General features: G+C 42.0%; 1 protein-coding gene across 1 annotated transcript in view; it reads left to right on the forward strand.

Annotated features, from left to right (window-relative positions):
• The window catches only part of LOC138961748 (uncharacterized), a gene marked incomplete at its 5' end in the record, with an annotated part of 229391 nt that overhangs the window by 50146 nt on the left and 161617 nt on the right, over positions 1-17628 (forward strand). Inside the window, 1 exon segment of the mRNA XM_070333420.1 lies at positions 6548-6593. Within this exon segment, the coding sequence (XP_070189521.1) occupies positions 6548-6593 (46 nt within the window).

The following is a 17628-nucleotide window of genomic DNA, read 5'->3' on the forward strand; positions in this document are numbered from 1 at the left end:
ACAAGTGTCTGCTCGAATTCAAACCAGACTCGATTGAACAAGTATCGAAAAAAGCGCGATTTATCCTATATACACATACTGACACGTCGAACTCGGACTCGTCACAGATGACTGGTCATGCATTCAGTAAACAGCACAAGCGTCCGAGCGTGACCTCCAGTGGCGCGACGTTGGTGGCAAGTTCAATGGACTGAGACAATAACACCCCGATAACACCTACCCTGGCTATTGATCGAAAGTCAGGGGCGGGGGAATGGGGAGAATGACTTGAACAGTTTTCTGAACGTGTATGTGAGATTAGAAGCCAAAGGGGTCGAATTCGGCAAGATCCACCCGAAATGTACGGTGTACTCCCGGTTGACCGTATCTCGTTTGACAGTATCTCGTTTGGCCGAATCTCGTTTGGCCGAATATTGTTGGACCGTATTCATTCAGTGGAACGGACTCGAAGTGGCGTTTGACCGTATTTGCACATGTTTGGTTGTTTTTCGTGTGTTTACGATCTTATGCTAGGTGACGCTGAACGAATCCAGTACATGACAGACAATGTTTAATTGCTTTAGCGATCATTTTTCGGTACAATTTTGCTATATTATTCAAAGGAGACAGTTTAGTGTTAATAGTTATAGCATTATGCAAAATAGTCTGTTCTGACATTTTGTTTTCATTTGGCCTTTTTAACGACGTAAACGGAAACTAATTCTTCTTCTTCTTCTGCGTTCGTGGGTTGAAACTCCCGTGGAATGTTACGTGTATGATCGTTTTTACCCCGCCATTTAGGCAGCCATACGCCGCTTTCGGAGGAAGCATGCTGGGTATTTTTGTGTTTCTATAACCCACCGAACTCTGACATGGATTACATGATCTTTTCCGTGCGCACTTGGTCTTGTGCTTGCGTGTACACACAAAGGGGGTTAACCCACTATAGCAGGTCTGCACATAAGTTGACCTGGGGGATCGGAACAATTTCCACACTTAACCCACCAGGCGGCCGCGGCCGGGATTCGAACCCTCGACCTTCCGATGAAGAGGCCGACGTCTTACCACCCCGCCACAGCGCCCGTCAACGGAAACTGATAAAGTAATAACCACATCTAAGGTTGCCCTTAACGAGGTCACCCACAATTGGAAAACAGACTCAACTATTCCAAAACTAATATCAACAAGAAATTCCTCCGAGGTAGGAAAAACACCCCCGTTGGTCAAAGGGAAATAACCATTCTCACTGCCACCAACTGAGAAGGTTATTTCCCTTTGACCATTAATATGTGCCTCTATAAGTCCTTGTAGAATCTTAATCCACCAATAACTCCCTAACCGTGTGTTTGACTGGTCCCAATTTTTGTAAGGACCGTCTCAGGAATGTATAGAACCTGTTCACCAAGTTTGGTGACGATCGGTCCGTTCATTCTTGAGATCTATATGTGAACACAAACAAACAAACACATGGACCGAATCCTATACACACCCCTATACCGGGGGTGTAAATACTTTTAGGGGAGCTAAATGTCGGTGATGCCTCCTCTCGTCTTGCGCCCCCTTGCTAGCTTCCCTAACGCCGGTGTAACACGAAATCTTTACTCCGGAGTAAAAATTTCGTACGAAATTCTTACTCCGAGTACACATTTCGTACGAGAAAAGAACTCCCCAATGCACGACAAAAATTACTCCCTCCGCGAAATGTTTACTCCCCATTTTTTTTACTTCCAGTACAAATCTCGAACTCGAAAATGGGATGCGTGCGAAAGGATAATGCCAATATGTGATCTCCCACAAACGAATGTCGCACTACCCTCCCTCCACCCCTTCCACCACCAAGACTAACAGGGAACAAGGGAGTAAAAATTACGTACACCTGGCATGGGAAGTTACATTGTTCGTGTTAGGGTGAAGTGATTTATTCGTTATTTATTCGTTAGGGGAGTAACATTATTGTACAAAATGCTTACTCGGAACTCACCTGTCGCGGGGAGTAATTTTCTCGTGTAATGGGGGAGTAGGTTTTTCGTAAAGGGAGTAACTTTTTCGTACGAAATTTTTACTCCGGAGTATAAAGCTCGTGGGAGTAATGGTTTCGTGTTACACCGGTGTGTAGCGATCTAAAGTTTTCGCTGGACCAAATTTCGCATTCGGTTACTGACTGCGCATATTCAAACATGTTCAAAGAGAAAGAGGCCCTAAATAATGTCAGGTACTCATTTCCAATTAGGTGGACATCCTATGTGGCGATCGAACCCGGTCCGCCATTGTGAGAGTCACACGCTGCAACTATTATGCTACTCAGGTTGGAGTTGACGGAGTTTCGTTAAACCTATTTCTTCTTCTTCTTCTTGTCGATCACTGTTAAACCTATTAAAAAGAGGACTGCAACTAGCAAGTATCTTGATCAGAAAATATTACTGAAAGGGTTAAACCATCAAAATAAACGACATTTCTTTAAAATTCAGTTTATTTGTATGAAACGTACTCCCACTTATATGTTGAAGTTATTGAATTCGACCCCGTCAAAGTGATCGAAACACACACAATGGGAAAGGGGTGTAAACGGCGGGGAGGCGAAAGAGAGAGGGACAAACTATGGTCATTGAAATCCACACGATCTGGTTCAGCGATTTTCTTTAGCTAATGACCCGTATTGCGTAGTGTCCAATGGTCCGGCGTACAATTGCAGTGTCTGGGCTCAGCTTACAACGTGAACAGCTTGAACGTGAGTCGGATTTATCCTGGTTTAGTAATAGTCGGATTTCTCCCGGTTTAGCGAAGCGTTGTTTTGATCTTGTGGTGGTTGTTTTTCAAGTTCAAATTAACTCTTCAAGCAGAGAGTCGAACGGTCGAATTGCAGTTCCTGTGATAGCTTAGTTTTCCAAGTTCACACTCTACAAGCAGAAAGTCGAAGTGTGGAATTGTAGTTTCCGTGAATGCTTAGTTTTCCAAGTTCACACTCTACAACCAGAAAGTCGAACGGTGGAATTGCAGTTTCCGTGAATGCTTAGTTTCCCAAGTTCACACTCTACAAGCAGAGAGTCGAACTGTGGAATTTTATTGCAGTTTCTGTGATTGCTTAGTTTTTCAAAATCACACTCTTCAAGCAGGTAGACGAACGGAGGATCTGCAGTTTTTTGTGAATGCTTTGACAACGTTATGCTAGGGAGTATCAAATTTGGAGTTACTTTGTGGATTCATCGAATGGGTTGTGTCACTATTTACCAAATCTGAAGATCATCGAAGCAGGATCTTGGATATTGAAGGTATGCCTCTGTGAACGTTTGAAATTTCTAGAACAAGTTGTTGATGTTTTTTCTTCTTCTTCTTCTCCTTCTTCTTGGCGTTCGCAGAGATTACACGATCAATCCAGCACTGGTGATAAATGTTGTCGTTTTCTCCAACTCCTGTCTACTGCCGTATAGTTTGGTCTGCAAGGGAATTGGTGACGGCCACACTTCTTTTCGTTCCTCATCTAGATGTTTTTTTCTAAGATAAAGGAACATTTTATCTTGGGGTCTTGTTTTTAATCAAGTAACCGTTGGAATATTCAGTGACACGGAAATCAGATTGTGACAAGCAGACGTTTTGATCAAACTTTGAACTTTGAACTTTGTATAAGATTTTTTTTAAACTTGTATTTTATCGATTTTAATAAAAATAACCGTACACGATTGCTCCCCAAATTAAATTCAATCGCTGGATTGGCTACCAACCGTACACATCCATTAATGAAGTCCCAATGTATGGACAAAGTATCAGCAAGAAACAGCAGCAACGACACATATTTACGTATGCTATTAATTCTTGACAGAAAGCCGAATACAGGTACGAAAAGCTCCAAATAAAAATACAAACAAGAAAAGGGTGGTTCAAAACAAGCAATGGTACATCATTTATGCAAATTGTAAGGGAAAACCCCCAATAACATGGGATAGAATTGAGGGAGCATCACTATAAACTTATAGCTTGTTGTTGGTCTAAATATGCTGAGTGTGTATTGTATTGGTTTAAACACGACTTTATTCAATTTGTATCATAACATAACAATATATTTATGGCATTTATGATTTCTAACTCGAGCATAGTGCTTATTTAAAGCAATCTTAGTGAAAACATGATAGTGGTAATTAAAGCATGATAGCGGACAAAATGGAAATACTCATTTTAGAAAACTATAACAAAAAGAAAAGCTACATACACAAAGTAACAGAAAAGGGGTGGATGTGTGGTAACAAATGTTCATATCGTATTATACATGGGCGGGGATGTAGCTCAGTCGGTAGCGCGCTGGATTTGTATCCAGTTGGCCGCTGTCAGCGTGAGTTCGTCCCCACGTTCGGCGAGAGATTTATTTCTCAGAGTCAACTTTGTGTGCAGACTCTCCTCGGTGTCCGAACACCCCCGTGTGTACACGCAAGCACAAGACCAAGTGCGCACGAAAAAGATCCTGTACTCCATGTCAGAGTTCGGTGGGTTATAGAAACACGAAAATACCCAGCATGCTTCCTCCGAAAACGGCGTATGGCTGCCTAAATGGCGGGGTAAAAAACGGTCATACACGTAAAATTCCACTCGTGCAAAAAACACGAGTGTACGTGGGAGTTTCAGCCCACGAACGCAGAAGAAGAAGAAGTATTATACATGTCACCCTGCATGTCCAGAATAATAAAACAATTTAATCCAAAAGGGATGGGGTGGTAATTTAGGAAGTGATAACAAAATGGGACAACAAGAACAAACAAATCATTCGTGTATTGTATTAATTAATTGGGGAATAAAACATGGTTTAAACAAGATAGAATGACTCGTATTCATCGCTCCCAATGGCCACCTCGAAGGTCCACTTCCGTCGTAGCCGGAAGCGAGACTGTGTCGGCGGATGCGGTCCCCTTACAACAGCAATTCCCCGCTTGTCAAAGCTCACACCACACCACGACCGTCAACAAGTGTTGATGCTGTCATTTAGACATCACCATACGACATCCTCATGTCATAACACTGTAAGGAGGGCGGGGAAGTTTTCTATGATCTGCTCGCGATCTCTAAGGCTTGAGGCGTTATTCGTGCTGTGAAGATAATATTAGCAATGTAAACGGCCCCTTGAAAGCCCATGAAACACCTGTGTAATCATGACACGACTCAAGACACGCGCCCGAGGACACGGCTAAACTCAATTAGAGGAAGATGAGGCAGACTTGTCGGTCGCGCATGGCGTAAAGAAAACATGATTGAACTGGAGGTTGCAAGACACGTTCGTGACCAGTGCAGCTGCCTGTGTTTATCGTCTGAAAGTAGTGTATAGACGATGGACCAAAACTGAGCTAACATTTGAGCGCTGTACGTACAGGTGAAAATCTACAACTTGTGTTTGGAGACATGGTTCAATGAATCAGAAGAGGAGGTCACGGAATAGTGGAATCGGGGTGAGAGGAGCGGATGGGGGTGGAGGGGGAGGGGATGGGGGCCAGGGGGGGGGGGGGGGGGGGGGGGGGGGGGAGGAGACAGCACAATCAGTTTGCAGTCTTGCGTTCGGGTAAGACACCGTCGTAGGTACGCACATCACTGCACAGTCTCTTCAGTCGTTGGAGTAGCTGAGTCAGTGTTTGAGAGAAGCCAGCGTGGAATACTGACATCACGTTCTGTGAACAGAGGATTAACTGTGAAAAAGAGGCTCAGGTCATCATCGGCAGCTAAGGTTTGTGGGGGAAATATTGTTAAAAAAAACAACAACCCACCACAACGCGACTTGTGTTTGAGAAAAAAACCCGTTTGTGCAACATGTTTTAATCTAATTTCTTCTGGCAATTTCAACTGCTGAACAAAAATGGCGACTCAATGCTTTTTGTACGTTTTCATTTGTTATAAGCAATGTTTGCTCATGTTAAAGACACGCTTCTTACCGTGTAAACAGTTTGGCTCGCCGTCTTATATCTGGCCATGGGATACGATTATTTCTCCATTTTGATAAAGTTTAATGCCAAAATATAAACGCTTTGACTGCTTGCTGTGGTGAGTTTTGATTTGTGTGTAATGAATTAATTTTTCAAAAAGCAACTGGTGGCCTTTGGTTAATTAATTCACCAACAAATCCCCATGATGTGCACAGACTACACCCTTATTGTTCAATTTCGGTATGTGATCAAGTGCAGGGATGGTCTTATGCCATGGTGAAGCCTGTCCATATAGTTCCGATGTGGTAGTTTGTGATTTTTAAACGGAATTGAACGGCATTTGTTGTGTATGACTATTGTACATATCTGTTTTAAATCTTAACAGCGACAGATTTGTATACAGACAGGTGTTTTAGTTGAGAACAATGCTTATTTATTGTACACATATTCAAATATAATATCAAAATATAATAGTAATGTTGTAGTCCTGCGTGTGTCTTTATGTTACATGTACCACCACTGACATTTCTCCATGTGAGATAATAAAGTTAATTTGATTTGATTTGATTTGATTGATATCTGAAAAGGCGAGCCAAACAGTTGACAAGGGAAGCAGTGGGCCCAAGTCGTTCACCAGAATGATGATGTGTGTTGTTTCTTGTATGTTGCAGTTGGACACGGCTGTCGGGACTTGGGATACCACATCTACCTGCATCGGTAAGTGTGGACACCGTCTTCATTTGTTCCTTCATTTGTTTCATTTCTTCTTTTTTGTTCTCTCGAAAAATTCAAATATTGATTTGTGAGTGAATGCATGCTGAATAGTTGTGTCATATTCGACGTCATATCTTTGTCGTCATTTTGTTTCATTACATTAAGTCAAGCTTTGACTAAATGTTTTAACATAGAGGGGGAATCGAGACGAGGGTCGTGGTGTATGTGTGGGTGTGTGTGTGGGTGTGTGTGTGTGTGTGTGTGTGTGTGTGTGTGTGTGTGTGTGTGTGTCTGTCTGTCTGTGTGTGTGTAGAGCGATTCAGACTAAACTACTGGACCGATCTTTATGAAATTTGACATGAGAGTTCCTGGGAATGATATCCCCGGACTTGTTTTTAATTTTTTTCGATAAATGTCTTTGATGACGTCATATCCGGCTTTTTGTAAAAGTTGAGGCAGCACTGTCACACCCTCATTTTTCAATTAAATTGATTGACATTTTGGCAAAGCAGTCTTCGACGAAGCCCGGAATTAGGCATTACATTTCAGCTTTGTGGCTTAAACAATAATTAATGAATTTGGTAATTAAAAATCGGAAACTTGTCATTAATTTTTTTTTAAACGATCCAAAAACAATTTCATCTTATTCTGCGTCATTTTCTGATTCCAAAAACATATGCATATGTTATATTTGGATTACAAACAAGCTCTAAAAATTAAACATTTGAAAATTATGATTAAAATTAATTAATAAATCGATTTAGAAACAATTTCATCTTATTCTTTGTCGGTCCCTGATTCCAAAACCATATAGATATGATATGTTTGGATTAAAAACAAACTCACTACGCTAAAAAGAATAAAGATACAGAACAGCGTGTTATCCTACTCAGCGCGACCATTACCGCACTATTCCGCATGGCTTGTCTATTTCACTGCCTTTGCCACGAGCGGTGGACTGACGAAAGTACGAGTATGCGGTCTTGGTGAAAAAATGCAGTGCGTTCAGTTTCATTCTGTGAGTTCGACAGCTTGACTAAATGTTGTTATTTCGCCTTACGCGACTTGTTCTTTGTTGTCCCATTGTTGGGGAAATTAGGTGGTTCCTCCCAGGGGAAAGCTAGCAGCAACAAGAGTCGTGCTACAGATGTGCACGAACATGCTCTTGTCGGATAAACACGTTCCTGTGAAGTCTCTGAATGTCTGAGGATAGGGCGGGTGTCATGCTCACTCCTTGGTCCCCATCCCCCCCCCCCCCCCCCCACCGCCTTCAAAGATATATGAATACATCCGGCCTTATTATGGCAATACATAGTAACTTGCACGCTCACGCGAACACCCGACCCCCCCCCCCCCCCCGCTTCCCTGCTCACTCACTCTCTCTCTCTCTCTCTCTCTCTCTCTCTCTCTCTCTCTAAAATCTCCATCCTTCTGTAATAAAGTTTAATCAATCAATCAATCAATCTCACACACACGCACACACACACACACACACACACACACACACACACACACACACACACACCCCCACCCTTACCACTCCCCCCTCCCCCCCCCCCCCCCCCCCACAATTATATATCCTTACCTTATTCTTCACATCGTACTGGAATTTCTGCCTTCATTCTCAAGGCCGCAAAGAGAGGGGTAGAGCAAGGCACGCGGACATGACCATCCACACATACATATCCAATGTCCAGCAGAGAGTCGTATTATGTTTCAGGGTTTACCCACTGACTGGACAAGGGCTTGGTATGACCCGAACGACCCCAGTTAGTGCGTGTCACACGTCGTTAAGATTTGTGGAAATTCCGATAGAAGCACGTCTTCAACCAAACTGCATGCGAACTCCAATTAAAAATATATAATTATGGTGTATTTGAAATAGGATGTTGTGACTATTATGAATGAGGGGTGTGTGGGTTGGAGATAGAGAGAGAGAGAGAGAGAGAGAGAGAGAGAGAGAGAGAGAGAGAGAGAGAGAGAGAGAGAGAGAGAAGGAGGGAGGAGGGAGGGAGGGGAGGGAGGGAGGGGGAGAGAGAGAGAGAGAGAGAGAGAGAGAGAGAGAGAGAGAGAGAGAGAGAAAAAAAAGAGAGAGAGAGAGAGATTCGGTTCATCTGTTCTATATAACTGTCTGAAGGTAAACGGCGTTTAATCCGAGAGTTTCAGAATAATTGTCGAGGTAGATAACATACTACGATAAGTCATCACTTAAAGTTAATTGTCCCTTCCTTTGATCATTAAATAGATTCTTAAAAAGTCACTGTTCACATAAAATGTTTGAGTCACCAAACCATTTATTATTTTAAACCCAAGTTACCACCCTTTATTCATGCAGCTGATGTTTGCTTTTAATATGCAATTATAATATAAAGTTTGATGATATCAGCTTTGAAAATAAAAATGGAATGTAAATGGACGGGGATTCCAGATTGGTATCTGTATTCAACAGGTGAGCGAACTGTTTATCGCGTATTTATGTGAATAATTCCGCCATCCTTCTCGGCTCAATTTCCTTCATATATTCAAAGACACATTTGTAATCCTCGCTTTCTATCACTCTCCTTCTCTTCCTCCTCCGCCTCCTCCTTATTTGCCACCCCATCCCCCTTTCTCTCCTCTCTGTCTGATTGCATTTTTGTCTGGCTCTAAAAGGCTTTCCCCTTTCCACATTTCTGAAATATTTTCATTTTCAACCCTTTATTATCACATCGCGGGGACCTTCGGGTAGCTTCTTCCTTGTGGACAGCTGCCAGCAGCAACAGAGTCGCGCTACAGGTGCGTTCTTATTAACCTGTAATTAGCCACCTGCGCTTTTTGCAGAATGACAGAGGTTTTTACGTTCCACTACTGTGGTGACACGGGGGTGGGACATGGATACGGCCCCTGAGTCGACGCATAAGGTTGACCTGTTTTCCGGCCCTGGTTCGAACCCTCTGAAAAACCCTTTTTGGTGTCACGAAATCTCCTTGCGAAAAGACATTTAAAAAAAATCATGACTTATTTTTTTAAATTTACAAGCCACTCTTGAAGCGACATCATGGATAAGTACGAATAAACGCAGACAATTATTTTCCATTCTGACTTTCTCTGTCTGTCTCTCTGTCTGTATGTCTGTCTGTGAGCATCTCTCTCTCTCTCTCTCTCTCTCTCTCTCTCTCTCTCTCTCTCTCTCTCTCTCTCTCTCTCTCTCTCTCTCTCTCTCTCTCTTTCTCTCTCTCTCTCCTCCTCTCTCTCTCTCTCTGTCTCTCTATCTCTTTCTCTCTCTCTCTTTCTCTCTCGCTCTCTCTCTCTCTTTTTCTCTCTCGCGCTCTCTCTCTTTTCCTCCCTCCCTCCCTCTCGCGCTCTCTTTCTCCCCCTCTCTCTCTTCCCCATCTCTTTCAGGGTCAGGGTTAAAATTAATGTTAAATCTCCCATTTCACCATACTCACTTTTTATAGAAACAACCGTTCAGAGTCGTGAACTTTTAAACTCGAGCAAACTTAGAGTCTGTTATTATGTGATTGATGTCTGAAAACACGAGACTTCCAACACACTGACATCCCTTGCCGCTGGGAGACTTTGTCAGGGTAATCTAGACGGATGGAACAGCTTAGTGACTGACTGGGTGGTGTAGATTCACACAGATAGTGATGCTAATAGCACGAACAATTTCATTCCTTTAATATGAGGTGTGGAGCTTGGCGGGAAGATGGACTGAGAAGTAGGCGTGGGGTGGCGTCGACAAGAAAAGCTTCAGGGAGAAACCCCAATTTGCTGACAATTGTCGCACAACAAATTCAATAGCATGCACGAAGACTACGGGCCGCCACCTTGCCCTCAGTGGAATACAATTAAAAATGTCAAATCATTTGAACATTATTCCTATTTCGAGGCAACCGTTTAAATCGAGCTTGAAGTCAACATCGTTTTCGAAAAAAAAGTGTCACAGCCTTTTTGCACCGACAAGTATTTTTCTATATTTTTTCAAAATAGTTGAATATTCTACGTTTTGACCTGGACAAAAAAAAAAAACACCAAACAAGTCGCGTAAGGCGAAATAACAACATTTAGTCAAGCTGTCGAACTCACAGAATGAAACTGAACGCACTGCATTTTTTCACAATGACCGTAGTCCGCCGCTCGTACAAAAGGCTGTGAAATTAACGAGCCTGTTTAGCGCGGTAGTGGTTGGGCTGTGCTGCAAAGCACGCTTTTCTGTACCTCTCTTCGCTTTTTATTTCTGAGCGTGTTTTTAATCCAAACATATCATATCTATATGTTTTTGGCATCAGGAACCGACAAGAAATAAGATGAAATTGTTTTTAAATTGACTTTGGAAATTTAATTTTAATCATATTTTTTTTATTTTTTTTATTTTAGAGCTTGTTTTTAATCCAAATATAACATATTTATATGTTTTTGGAATCAGAAAATGATGAAGACTAAGCAAAACGTAAATTTGGATCACTTTATAAAAAAAAAATGTTTATTACAATTTTCAGATTTTTAATGCCCAAAGTCATTACTTAAATTTGTACGCCTCCAAGCTGAAATGCAATACCAAAGTCCGGCCTTCGTCGAAGATTGCTTGGCCAAAATTTCAATCAATTTGATTGAAAAATGAGGGTGTGACAGTGCCGCCTCAACTTTTACAAAAAGACGGATATGATGTCATCAAAGACGTTTATCCAAAAAATGAAAAAAATTGTCCGGGGAACTCTCATGTCAAATTTCATAAAGATCGGTCAAGTAGTTTAGTCTGAATCGCTCTACACACACACACGCACAGACAGACACACAAACACACACACACATACACCACGACCCTCGTCTCGATTCCCCCTCTATGTTAAAACATTTAGTCAAAACTTGACTAAATGTAAAAAAACAAAAACAAGTCGCGTAAGGCGAAAATACTACATTTAGTCAAGCTGTGGAACTCACAGAATGAAACTGAACGCACTGCATTTTTTAACAATGACCGTAGTCCGCCGCTCGTGCAAAACGCAGTGAAACTGACGAGCCTGTTTAGCGCGGTAGTGGTTTTGCTGTGCTACAAACAGCCGGATATGACGTCATCAAAGATATCTATCCAAAAAATGAAAAAAAGAAGTCTGGGGATATCATGCCCAGGAACTCTCATGTAAAATTTCATAAAGATCGGTCCAGTAGTTTACTCTGAATCGCTCTACACACACACACACACACACACACACACATACACACACACACACACACACACACACACACAACCACACACACATACACCACGACCCTCGTCTCGATTCCCCCTCTATGTTAAAACATTTAGTCAAAACTTGACTAAATGTAAAAAAAAAAAGTCGCGTAAGGCGAAAATACTACATTTAGTCAAGCTGTGGAACTCACAGAATGAAACTGAACGCACTGCATTTTTTAACAATGACCGTAGTCCGCCGCTCGTGCAAAACGCAGTGAAACTGACGAGCCTGTTTAGCGCGGTAGTGGTTTCGCTGTGCTACAAACAGCCGGATATGACGTCATCAAAGATATCTATCCAAAAAATGAAAAAAAGAAGTCTGGGGATATCATGCCCAGGAACTCTCATGTAAAATTTCATAAAGATCGGTCCAGTAGTTTACTCTGAATCGCTCTACACACACACACACTCACACACACACACACACACACACACACACACACACACACACACACACACACACACACACACACACACACACACACACACACACACACATACACCACGACCCTCGTCTCGATTCCCCCTCTATGTTAAAACATTTAGTCAAAACTTGACTAAATGTAAAAAGGAGAACAAAAGACGACGACGAAAAACGTACCTCATCAAGAAACAATCGCAAAGGAGCCGTAAATCGTGTTAGAACTCTTCGTGATGAAATCAATCTCAACCTTTTGCTTTTTCACCCCCAGATTTGTCAAATATTGCCTATTGTTCCCATACATTCTCCTCTTCTAATCTGATTTTGTTGTTCTTCTCCTGAACCTGAGCACACCCCCCCCCCTTCCCCATCCCACCCCGGTCTTTCTAAAAGTCAAAGCTGAGATCCATGCGCATGGTTCGCACAAAACGGAATCACGTGACACGTTTTAATGACAAACATGTCCGCCTCGTCTCAAGTTCAAAATCAAGATAAACTGCGAGGCTTTTATGATGACGTACGGTTCACACCAGCTTAAACCTTTTTGTGAAAATCCTGCGTGTACATACTACATTCTTGTTAGGCCCAAAAAAAAAGAAGTCTGTTTACGGTATCCCGACCGACTTTATTGTTTGTGCTTATGTTACGGTAAACAGACTTTTTTTTGTGCCTTACTACCCGCAGCAACAGAGATGCACACACACGATTTTAGTGTGTTGGTTTTGGTGGTAGTCGTCTGGATTTCAACCTAGTTAATATTGTCGTTGGATTTTAGGTATTGTCATTCTTCCACGGAGCGAAATTCACCCCTGAAAACGTTAAATCCATTCTTATGCCTCCGCAGTAGTTAGTTCCATAGATATCTCCAAGAAAGACAAATCTGTTTCTACCTGCAAGAAGAGAGAAGAGCACACACGGTTTTAGCGTGTTGCTTTTGGTGGTGGTCGTCTTGTTTTCAATCTAGTTGAATGTATGGTATTGTTATTCCTCCACGGAGCCAGAGACATATCTATGTCTCTGACGGAGCTAAATTCAGTACTGAGAACGGTAATTGTTTTCTTATGCCTCCGCAATAGTTCATTTCACCGCTAAGAAAGACAAAACCGTGACCTTGTTAGCTTTGTCAATTGTGGATTGTTTCATTCCGAAAAAGTCGTCCAGAATGTGAACTTCCATTTCGTAATGAGTGCGAAAGCAGGCGTATCGAATTACAACAGCGACGGGTAGGCTGGCTCGTACAATGAAGATCACGGTAAACTGTATGTTGATGTGGTATAGTGATAGGGGTAGCGTTACGAAAGTTAGGAGTAGCTGTTTGAAATTTCAAGTGTGGAACGCGTTTCTCTAGTGGCATGACAAGTCGAGGTAGTATTGTTGTATCTGTAGACGAAGCGACGAACGTGTGTTGTCTATAAGACAGGGGTGACTGGGGACGCGATGTTTGTGGGGTTTGTTTTGTCAGAGTGGAGGCTGTCACAGATGTCGTGAGTTGTTGTAGCGTTGTGCTGTTCTTGATGTGACGTGGATTTCCGGAAGTACTGGCAGCGTTTCTGAGTTGGCGTACACAGGTTTTCTCTTGGTCTTTGTTTGTTCCCGGACCCTGGAGCTAGAATTGTATTGTGTTTTTTTGTGTCCGTGTGGTTGGTTCTTACTCACACTGTCTCTGTCTGTCTCTCTGTTTGTCCGTTTGTCCGTCTCTCTCTCTTTCTCTCTCTCTTTGTTGGCTCACGTATTGCCTATGCGATCGTAACTTTGTCTGTCTGTGCGTGCGTGCGTGCGTGCGTGCGTGCGTATGTGAGTGCGTGCGTGCGTGTGTATGTCTGTGGTAGAAACTTTAACATTTCGTCATTTGAAGACGTCACATTATGGCGTAAGAGGGTTAGACGTCACGCGAAGGAATGTCTCGGTCATTGTTATTTTGAGCGGGCCGAGACTAGTTGGCAGTCGTGTCTGTAAGTAGGCTACATGCAGACAGACAGATCTAGATCTAGTGTCTCGCTTTCTTGCACAATGACACTGTCAGTGCCACCTAAGCTTACTGTGTGTGTGTGTGTGTGTATGTGTGACGGAGTGATTGAGTTTGTGTTGCTGTTTGTCGATTTCTTACGTGAGCCTTGAAGGCTTCGCCTCTTGTTTTGCCTATGTGTCTCTGTGTCTTTCTCTCTCTCTCTCTCTCTCTCTCTCTCTCTCTCTCTCTCTCTCTCTCTCTCTCTCTCTCTCTCTCTCTCTCTCTCTCTCTCTCTCTCTCTCTCTCTCTCTCTCACTCTCTCTCTCTCTCTCTCTCTCTCTCTCTCTCTCTCTCTCTCTCTCTCACTCTCTCTCTCAGTCACTCTCTCTCTCTCCCCCTCAAATCATGTGTTTGTGTGCGCGCGAGTTCATTCAAGTTCGTACGTACATGCACTTGTACATATCCACTAACTTGACTTTGCGTTGCTTCAGTTGAAGTTAAGAAAATTATCTAAATGTACGCGGAGAAAAAGGGGGACCACATTTCAATGTATTTTTTCGTAATAATATGCTTGACTGCGTAAGTCGTCTGCATTCGATGCGGTTAGTCTCTTGATATTTTGTTGATTTACATTCTTGCTGTGTTTTACCTTGTATGGCAATACCAGTTTCTTTTGTTTTATTTTACTTGCTATTTTGTTTGTTTGTTTTTATTTAAATTTTGATAATTGCATTTCCTGAATTCTCTTCTGAGTCCCGATCAGTACAAATTAGGACATACTAGTCACAGTTGTGCTGAGTCTAGCATTAAAAACCGAGTTGTCCTATATGTCACGTCACTACGACATGACCTTCTGGATGTTGAAAGTAAAACACCGGTACACACAGAACAGTCGACATTCATCAGGTCTTACAACTAATCCTCACCAAAGTACTGCAGAAAAAAAGTGTCCTGCTTGGACGTCCTTGGACGTTTCTTAATTTGCCACAAAACTTAACGTTGAAGTGGTCTTTACACAGCCCCTGTAAGTGTTCTCTTTAGTAGGTACTGAAGTAGAGTACTATGTTTTATATGTTTTCCTTAGAGTATTTTTATTGTTTGGTTTAGTGCTTGCCGTGTATGCGTATACTTCTTGCATTTTTTCCGACGTCGTAAGTGCTACTACTTTGTGTATGTAATGGACAAAGCTGCATTGAAGTACTAATGTGTAGATGCCCGCCCCTCTCTTTCCATTTTGCTCTATGTTTCCAAGGGAAAATACAAAAAGAAAAACAAGATAATGGGAAGACCACGTAAGACACAAATCCAAAAACAAAGAGCCAACGTTCCAAAACTCAGAATAAAAAAAAAAAGAACAATCAAGGAAAAAAAGAAAAAAAAGTGACTTCCTGGCAAGCGGCCGAACATTCCGTCAAGCTAAGTTTTTGTCACTAATTGTGTGTTCAAGTTCAAGTTCAAGTTTTATTAGTCCATAACCCCTGGGGGCATTTTGAACAATACATACAATCAATACAATCATAATATATACTGATATAGTAAATGAAAAAAATAAAAAAATTATGAAAAACTGTTTCAAATTCTATTAATAAAGTCCAAGATATTCTTTAGCAATTTCTTTTTCTTAGTAGCAAACAACTTTTTAAATTTAAGTGCATTAGGTTTTTTTCCAATAGTAAGGTGGTAACAACTCAGCTCTTTCTTCTTTGAAAAAATCACAGACAAATAAATAATGGAATTCATCACCTATATCTTGTGATACACATTTGTGTGCACTTAAAAGACCGTCGTGTCGTTATATGTGTGACTGCAACGTATTGTTTTGTCAATAACAAACGTTCCAACAACTTACCTTTCTTGTTTTTCTGATTCACGAAAAACACAAACTAACAAAACATATACAAGAAAATAAACGAGGCTCAACTATCGCAGGGAATTTTCTGTTTTATGTCTGACCTTGACATTGCTCACCTCATTTTTAATGCCATACGATCTTGGTTGACTATACAGGATGAACAACAAAAGAGGCGATGGCACTTAATTCTTCTTTGACACCCTGAGACATCGTGGGTAATGTACACTCATGTGAGGCGTATCGTGCCGTAAATCAGTGTTGTGTCACCAGTGTGCGCATTATGTGTTTGTTATTAGGCTCATACTATAATATTACTATACTATAATATTTGCTTTAAAGCCGTATTAAACCTAAGCTGAGTTGACAGAGACCTAGAAACCTTTAATCTTCACGTCTCGGATCCAAAGAGAATGTGCCAAACATTGTAATTTCCATGGCTTGACCTAGTGTATGAGAGGGACAGGGGCTGGGAAGCCTTGCCGACAGGGGCTGGGAAGCCTTGCCGCCCAAATGCTGTTGAAATTGAGCATATTGAAGCTGGTATTTTGGCTCCCCTTTTGAGTAAACAGGTACAATTACCGTCTAAGGGGGAGGGGAGGGGTGTCTTCTAGAACCCAGGAACCGCCCCACCCCCTTCTTAGATTCAGCCCTGATTACGTTTCTTTTTGACCAAAGGCTGTGGTTGATGACTGACCAGTTTCTGAAGCGAGTTGATTTAGAGAAAATGGAAGACGGGTAGTAATGGCTTTGTGCAGTGATGCTCTTTTCTAGTGCTATTCTTAAGAATCAGTGCGTGTTAGCTTTTGTGCAGTGGTCTGCTTACAAGATGAACAACCCTAGACACCCCTGGGTAGGAGACAGTCATAAGTAAGGTTAAAGAAGTAAAGCTTGAATAAGGTCATTCCGAAATCAAAACGAGAGCAAGGGAGGCTCGTCATCCATGGAAAGAAACTCTCCGAGAAGATGGAACACTCTGTAGCCAAACCCACGTAGTCCCCCGAAGACGGTATGCATCAGACTTTTGGTGGGGAGCAAACCGAATGTATGCGTACTTGACAACAAATGGTTGTGCCACAACATCATTCTCGTTTTTTTTTCGTGTTCCCTTTTTTTCGTCCTCTTTTTCTTTTCCCCTTTGTTATACACATTTCTCGTTCCTTTGTTTTACCAGGCGAATTCGTGTGTTAGGTGCACCAAAAAGCTGGAAGCAGCTTTGAGGAAATGTGTAGGTTCTAGTATGTGGTGACGTCTGTAGACCTGGTGTCAAAATGCGTCATGTAAAGTTGTTAATGTTGATTGAAATATTTGTATGTTCACACCAGCCCGACTGAAAAGTGACAGAAGCAAGGAAACGAAAGCTATCCCCCCTTCCACCCCCCCACACACACACACAAACACACACACACACACATACCTTTTTCAACATACCAGCATTTATATGCTGCATGTCTCGAGATTTGATGTTCTCTTCCCACGCGCTTTCGTCCTAGGCTCTCATTGTGGTTGCCTTTTTCTGTTTTCTTTTTCTCCTTTGTAGAGTCTTCTGTTTGTATTTAGTTCCCATTATCATGTTGTTCTACTGTGGGTTTTTTTTGTTAT

Source organism: Littorina saxatilis, linkage group LG3, assembly GCF_037325665.1.
Source record: "Littorina saxatilis isolate snail1 linkage group LG3, US_GU_Lsax_2.0, whole genome shotgun sequence".
NCBI lineage: Eukaryota > Metazoa > Mollusca > Gastropoda > Littorinimorpha > Littorinidae > Littorina > Littorina saxatilis.